The 8,556-nt window shown below is 42.3% G+C and overlaps 1 protein-coding gene across 1 annotated transcript in view; it reads left to right on the top strand.

Annotated features, from left to right (window-relative positions):
• The window catches only part of adarb2 (adenosine deaminase RNA specific B2 (inactive)), a 150,143-nt gene that overhangs the window by 111,291 nt on the left and 30,296 nt on the right, over positions 1–8,556 (top strand). Inside the window, 3 exon segments of the mRNA XM_037694423.1 lie at positions 1,429–1,583; positions 1,756–1,761; positions 5,404–5,572. Coding sequence (XP_037550351.1) covers positions 1,429–1,583; positions 1,756–1,761; positions 5,404–5,572 — 330 coding nt within the window.

The raw sequence follows: 8,556 nt of genomic DNA, 5'->3' as shown, positions 1-8,556 counted from the left end.
ATATATATATATATATATATATATATATATATATATATATATATATATATAAAGGTGTTTTAAACCCTTCCCACACTCCTGCAATTATCTAAACAATGTTTCTAAACTCTAAATGCTCTAAAAGAGCACAGAATGTCGTGATTTCAGCCGGCTGCACTCTTGGCCACGCCCACTTCTCTGCTCTGCACAGAGATCAGCTGATCAACTGCAGGAGGAAGCTTCTCCCCAGCTGTGGGCTGCACACAGGTGCTAAATAGTTTAAAATAATTTATTTAAAATAAAAATTGCATGCCGATCGTGCGGCTCATCCATAAATCAACCAATTGTGTCATGTTCAACCATACTTTGAAAAACCGCGATAGAGTGAGTCAGCAAAAAACGAACTGCAAAGTAGCAAGGGACTACTATCAATAAATCAATCAGTAAATCAATAAATAAATCAATAAGCGTGGCTGATTTTTCCATATGAGACCTTCCAGGGATTAGAGCAAACTTACACAAAAATGCCTCCATCAGTTTTGGTTCCTGTCATGTGACCATCAGGTCCAGGTCTTGGACCATTAGAAATATTACCTTGAGCCTTCAGTATGCTGCGCTTGTTAATGAGAGCTGGCAAACCAGACTGTCTAGGAATCTAGCCTTTACATGTGACCTTTACGAGGAAACACCTGTAACTCCATGTCGAGGAACAAGAAGACAGTTTTATAAACCCTTCATGAGGGCTACATGTATTTATTCACAACTTTTTGGATTGACTTTGCTGTAGAGAAGCAAGCTCTCTAATTAATTCATTAATTCAATTCAGTTTATTTATTATTAATATGTCAAATAGTTCAAACTAAATAAGCCTGTGCTGTTTGCTCTGATCACTTCAACATATGTTAGATGGAACATGTACTCGGTAAGTATCAAGTGTGTACACAGTAACTACCAGGAAGTACTAGGTATATACCTGATAAATATCATGTATGCTCCCAATAAATACAAAGTACAAGGAAGTACTAAGTACTTACCCAGTACATAGTACCAGTATCCATTATTGTGTATTATTCCCGCTAGTTGCTTGTGATTTTCTATACTAGCTTGTAGCAACTTCTCTAACTTTTTCAGGGCTCTTTATTAAATTGGTATTAGTAAAGCTGTAAAATGCGTTAAAATTATGGATTTTTGTCGTATTGTTTGTTTGAGTTGATCCATAAAATGCCATCAGTCTAAAGTCCACATGCAGAGAACCTGACTGCTGCTCAGGAATCTGTTTGGCATGGGCTGTGGTCAGAAACTGTCGCTGTCCATCTGTCTCTGTCTCTGTCTCGCCTCATCTGTGGAAAAGAAAAGTGGAAATCCATTTCCTGTGCTGTGACGAACGGTGCTACCTTTCTCATCAATCTCTCCTTGTTGTTGCTTCTGTCTTCTTTTTTGTCATTGCTGAAGTAAAAGGATGGAGGACTGGGAGGAGTCGATCTTCGTCCGCCACAAAGAGAGCAGCTACAGGTTGAGGGACGACGTTCATTTCCACATGTACATCAGCACGTCTCCCTGTGGAGACGGGAGGCTCAACTCGCCGTACGAAATTACCAGAGAATGTAAGATTTCACAATATCTCTCCCTCCTTTTCAACATTTTAGTCAGCTTCTCTGAGTTTAGCAAAATACCGTAATTGCTGGACTATTGAGTGCACCCAAATATAAGTCGCACCCACTAAATTAAAAAAATAATATATATATTGTACATAAATAAGCCGCGCTTGTCTATAAGTCGCAGGTGTCCACGTTGTAACATGAGATATTTACACAGAAAGATTTTTTAAACTTTTAATTAAATATGTACCAGTAACATACACAAATATGTACAGTAAATGTGTTTTCTGAACAGTTCCTGTAACACTGCTGATTAATCCAAGTCCCCCATCCCCCTCCCTGTTTCACTGGTCCACTGTGACTTTCATCCATCCATCCATCCATCCATCCATCCATCCATCTATCCTTCCATCCATCCATCCATTTTCTTCCGCTTATCTGGGGTCGGGTTGCAGGGGAAGCAGCCTAAGTAGTGAGGCCCAGACTACCCTACTTAGGCTGAAACCTGTTTCAGCGTCTCACCGCCACCTGTTGGTGAGGCGCGTAACGTTAATTTGAATCCCACCCACTGGAACGGGAAACATAATGGAAACACAAAATGTACCGTATCAACCCAATCCAAACCGTGCTGTACCGGTACTAAAGTTGCTAATAGAAAAGGGGCAATAGTCCCTCCAGCGTGTCCTGGTTCTTCCTCTGGGTCTCCTCCCGGTGGGACATGTCTGGAACATCTCACCAGGAGGCATCCTAACCAGATGCCGAAGCCACCTCAACTGGCTTCTCTCAATGTGGAGGAGCAGCAGCTCTACTCTGAGTCCCTCCCAGATGATCGAGCTTCTCACCCTATGGGAGAGTCCAGACACCCTGTGGAAAAAACTCATTTCAGATCTCGTTCTTTTGGTCACAACCCAAAGCTCATGACCATAGATGAGGGTAGGAACATAGCTCGAATGGTAAATTGAGAGCTTCGCCTTTTGACTCAGCTCTCTCTTCACCACGACAGACCGGTACAGCGTCCACTTCACTGCAGGCACTGCACCTATCCGCTTATCGATCTCCTGCTCCATTTTTCCCTCATTCGTGAACAAGACCCCGAGATGCATGTACTTCAACTCCTCCACTTGGGGCAGGACCTCCTCCCTGACCTGGAGATGGCACTCTACCCTTTTCTACTGGGACTTGTTCTATAATTTCATTGGTCAGATTTTTTTTAACCTTTATTTATACAGGAAGTCTCACTGAGTCATGAAGACCCACCCCCCAAGAGAAACATGTGCTGCCCAGGTGTGACGAGGCTAATGTTTTGGCATCATGAAGCTCGTTAGTCTATAAAAATAAAAAAAGTCCATAAATCAGCCGCAGCATTGTATAAGCTGCAGGGTTCAAGGTCGGAGAAAAAAGTAGTGGCTTATAGTCCAGAAAGTACGGTAATTTTGACTGAGCACAGGAAAACTATAGAAAACAGGAGAGGAGGAGGAAGAACAGCAAATCCTGGGACATTTTTAAGATGTTAAACCTCAGAAATGTTCTGCAGCATGCTCACAGAGATTATAAAACTCCTGAGCACCTTTGACTGACTCTTCTGAAACAGCTCTGAGCTCGAAGCCGAGGCTTAACTTTAGCTTCTGTCAGATCATGACAACGGTTCAGGTGAAGGAAGAGAGTTTAGAACCATAAAATATGTTTATAAGACAGAAACTATGATTTATTTGCACGTTCAGGTAAAACGCATCAAATAAATAAGAATTATTTTGTTACACTGTAGTGATCGCTACAATGTTCCCTTTAAAGGGACAGTTCAGATCTTTGAAGATGTGAGTGAGGTCATACGGGTCATGTTTATCTCCATTTATATTTGTAGTCATGAATAAATGTGGCACCAGCTCAGTTTATTTACAAATAACAAATTTACACATTTTATGGACACTCAACAAATAAATTCACATGTGAATTGTCAGACTCAGCAGCTGAAGCTGAATTAATCGTTGTTAGCACAATATTTATGCTGAATAACGAGGAAAGTGAATTTGACTTTTAAAATTCATTACAAAAATGTATCAGAAATACAATCATCAACAACAATCAGCAAAACTTGATGACACAAATTATAAAGGATAAGAATTTAGAGAATAACTAGTTTGAAAGTAATTACTTTAAAATAATTAACAGTAGTTAACAATAATTAACAATCTAATCAGTGAAGAATTAATTCTCTACGAGCAGGAATTATTTTGGGTTTTAAATGTGCATTAATTTAGATAAAGTCTTAACTATTTGATAATGTTTTGTTTTTTTATGTAACCTGATTAAACTATTTATTAGCACTGCAAGATAGGAAATATGTTCTGTGGTATGAACAGTGAATATCTTACCTGCTGTAGATAGATGTTTGAACAAACAGCATTTGAGAGATAGTTTTATTCTGACAGTTAATTCAAGTAAGACCAAGGCCAAAATGGATTGCTGCTGTTTAGGTTTAAAAATAAAAATAAAAATGTTAAAGTGACAGCCATGTAACGGCTTATTAAAGAGAGTTTGCCTGAAGCGATGCGTGATCTTTGAGGTATTTTAGGACACTTTGGTTTTAGTTGAGTTTAAACTACTGGTTCATGAAGCTGCTCAGAATTCAACTGTTTCTCCAAATAAAATGTAACTAAATGTCAAATAAATTATTGTTCATTACATCAAAGTTAATTTAATAATCCAGGTAAAAATCCAACAAAGTTCAGTCAGGTCCTCTGGACGGGTTCATTTTGTTGGAACGTTTCATCTTTCATCCAAAAGACTTCATCAGTCCGAGTGTCAGTCGTGTTTCTGTGCCTTACCTGCACCACAGATTTGTTCTTTGACCCACAACGTAAATAAAATAATAATTGTTCTGATGTTTGTTCTTGAAAATAAAAATTACCGTACTTGCCGCCGTACACGTCACACCGCCCTATAAGTCGCATCAGTCCAAAAATGTCTAATAAAGTGGAAAAATTCATAAAAAGTCGTTTCACTGTATATGTCACATCTATTATGCGTCACCGCTGACAACCCGGAAATGTGGGCCGGTGTTGTGCCAAAAATCGATTGGCTGCCAAATGGCAGCTGCGGGAGCGTGCACGGGAGGACTTGAACAAGAATTTCACAAGATTAACACTTAAAAACAATTATTTGTTTGCTCGACATTATAGTAAAGTTGTGTCTCATTTGAATTTTTCCTTAATAAATGCATTTTAATGGTCAAATCAGCTGCATTTCAGCTGGGCGGTGCGGTGAAATGCAGCTGATTTGATGTTTGATCCAGGAGTTCCAGAGCGAGACGAAGGTGGCTTTGTATGGCAAGCCAAGTGACTCTTTAATAGCCACTTTAACCTGAGACACTTGGCTTGCCATATTGGTCGAGGGCCCTCTAGTGGCTGAAAATGATTTTCCATATCAGAATGAATGAAATCGTCAGATCTCAGACAAAAATTGGGTTATAAATTTGGGGAAACATAAATAAGTTGCTTTGCTGTATAAGTCACAGGACCTGCAAATGTATGCAAAAAGGTGCGACTATATGGCAAAAAATACGTTAAATGATTTCACCGCTGCTTCAAGTATTTCCAGCAACAGTCCACGCTTATAAAGTGTGCATATTTAGCTTCCTGCTGTGAGTAAACTCAACGTACTGTAGTGTTTAGATGTAAAATGGTCATATTGTTTATTAAATGGCTGCAGCGCCTCTTCAGGAGCTCTTGTGATGTGCACTGGATCATCATTATTAATAAACTGGTGATAAACTGACGCGAGCAGGAAGACAACTGGACAGTAAAAGTTGTTTCCGTGGTTCCTCCAGTGCACAGCAGCAGACACCTCGTGAGGAAGCATCGGAGCCACCTGCGGACCAAGATCGAGGCGGGCGAAGGCACGGTGCCGCTGCGCTGCCGGGGTCCCGTCCAGACGTGGGACGGTGTTCTGCAGGGGGAGCAGCTCATCACCATGTCCTGCACGGACAAGATCAGCAGGTCAGAGCAGACCCACCCCTGATCCATCAGACTTTACATTCTGACCTTTCAAAAACACTTCTTACCATTCTATTCAAATTAATGTTTTTATTTTGATTTCAATCTAACATCACTGTTGTTCTACAGCTCTGGACCTTAAATGCATGGATAAATCATTTTAAAGTAGAGGGCGACACGGTGGATCAGTTGGTAGAGCTGTTGCTGCTCAGTGAGAAGGTCGCTGGGTCAAATCCCAGCCAGGGACCTTTCTGGGTGGAGTTTGCATGTTCTCTCTGTGCTGTGTGGGTTTCCTCCCACAGACCAAAAACATGCATGATAGACTGATTATCCTGATGCATGCTCAATAATCCAGGTAGAAAAATCCAAGAAAGTTCAATCTGGTCCTCTGGACATTCAAAAAAACAAAAAACAAAACAAAGCAAAAAAAAAAAATGTAGAAACGTTTCGTCTCTCATCCAAGAGACTTCCTCAGTCTGAGGAGCTGTATTCAGCTCAGTCTCTTAAATAGCACCGTCTCAGGGTGGATCAACCAGTTTTGCTGCTGACAACCAAAACCAGCTGATCACATGCTCAAGAAGGACCATCAGCCTAACAATGGATCATTAGCACACTGATGGCTGTTTACTATTCAAAGGGGGTTGAGTGATACTAGCAATCACAGCATGGTAAGAGGGGGACAATTGAACACGTAGGCCTCCACCCCTGTTTAATGATGAACGATTTCTTTTCACAAAGATGGCCTCCTTTACTCCTCTCTCAAACCATCGTTCCTCTCTGTCCAGGATGTGAACATCTTCATCCTTGAAAGAGTGACCGCTGGCCTGGAGATGAGTGTAGACCTAAAATCCACAAACAAGGTGTACCTTTAAGACCAATTGTTAGTATGATTAACTCTGTCACTTACAATGTTTCCAAATATCTGGCGTCTGTACTCATCCCTTTAGTTGGCAGCTCAGAACACCACATACAGAACACCATGGACTTTGTGGACAAGGTGAGGGATGTCATCATGGAGACTGATGAAACAATGGTCTCTTTTGATGTCACATCACTCTTTACGTGCATTCCTGTTGATGATGCAGTAGAGGTGGTCAGTTTAAGATTAAAATCAGACACCACTCTGAGCAGCAGGACCACGCTTTCCACAGAACAACTGTGTCAACTCTTGAAACTGTGCCTACAGTCAACCTACTTCACATATGGGGAGCAATATTATATGCAGAAACATGGGTGTGCTATGGGGTCTCCAGTTTCTCCTATTGTTGCCAACCTGTACATGGAGGAGGTAGAAAAGAGAGCCTTGACGTCCTTTTCAGGGACACCACCAAGTCATTGGTTCAGGTATGTTGACGACACCTGGGTTAAAATTAAATCTCAGGAAGTCCAACATTTTACTGACCACATCAACTCTGTGGATAAATACATCAAGTTCACACGAGAAGATGTAAAAAATGACAAGTTGGCTTTCTTGGACTGTGAGGTCTCAGTCTCTGATAGAGGACTTTTGCAAACCGAGGTGTACCGCAAACCCACCCACACAGACCAGTATTTGCAGTTTGACTCCCATCACCCTTTGGAGCACAAGTTAGGAGTCATCAGGACTCTGTACCACAGAGCAGACAGCGTCCCCACTAGCTCAGGAGCCAGGCAGAAGGAGAAATCCTACACAAAACAGGCTCTAGAGCAATGTGGATATCCTAACTGGGCCTTCCTGAAAGCAGAGAAGAAACCCAAACAGGACTCCAGTCAGCCATCAGGTGAAAAGGAGGAACCCAGACCCAGACCAGTGGTCATTCCGTATGTTGAGGGAGTATCAGAGAAACTGAGACGTTTATTTTCTAAACATAACGTCCCAGTGGCTTTTAAACCCCAAAATACATTACGGCAAAGACTGGTTCATCCCAAAGATCCAGTCCCCCGGCACAAACAGAGTAATGTTGTGTATGCTGTTCAGTGTCAGGAGGGCTGTGATCAGTCTTACATCGGGGAAACTAAACAGCCACTGGCCAAAAGGATGGCCCAGCACAGAAGATCAACATCATCAGGCCAGGACTCTGCGGTCTACACTCATCTCCAGGCCAGCGGTCACTCTTTCAGGGATGAAGATGTGCACATCCTGGACAGAGAGGAACGATGGTTTGAGAGAGGAGTAAAGGAGGCCATCTTTGTGAAAAGAAATCGTCCATCATTAAACAGGGGTGGAGGCCTCCGGGTTCAACTGTCCCCCTCTTACAATGCTGTGATTGCTAGTATCACTCAGCCCTCTGTGAACAGTAAACAGCCATCAGTGTGCTAATGACCCATTGTTAGGCTGATGGTCCTTCTTGACCATGTGATCAGCTGGTTTTGATTGTCAGCAGCAAAACTGGCTGATCCACTCTCAGAAGGTGCTATTTAAGAGACTGAGCTGAAAACAGCTCCTCAGACTGAGGAAGTCTCTCGGATGAGAGACGAAACGTTTCTACATTTTTTTTTTTGCTTTGTTTTGTTTTTTGTTTTTTTGAATGTCCAGAGGACCAGATTGGATAGACTGATTAGTAACTCTAAGTTGTCCCTAGGTGTGAGTGAGAGAGTGAATGATTGTCTCATTTCTCTCTATGTGTCCCTGTGATGGACTGGAGACCTGTCCAGGGTGTCTCACACAGTGACTGCTGGATATGGGCACCTGTGACCCCCGTGACCCGAAAAGGAATAATTGGGTAAAAGTTAATGGCTGGCTGGCTGGCTGCATGGATGGATGGATGGATGGATGGACGGGCGGACGGATGGAGATGGATGGATGGATGGATGGATGGATGGATGGATGGATGGATGGATGGACGGACGGACGGACGGATGGACGGATGGATGGATGGATGGATGGATGGATGGAGATGGATGGATGGATGGATGGACGGACGGATGGAGATGGATGGATGGATGGATGGATGGATGGATGGATGGATGGATGGATGGATGGACGGACGGATGGACGGATGGATGGA

This window comes from Nematolebias whitei, chromosome 20 (assembly GCF_014905685.2).
Source record: "Nematolebias whitei isolate Nwh7 chromosome 20, NemWhi1, whole genome shotgun sequence".
Taxonomy (NCBI): domain Eukaryota; kingdom Metazoa; phylum Chordata; class Actinopteri; order Cyprinodontiformes; family Rivulidae; genus Nematolebias; species Nematolebias whitei.
The sequence above is the reverse complement of the archived record's forward strand: the minus strand, read 5'-3'. Positions and strand labels throughout refer to the sequence as shown.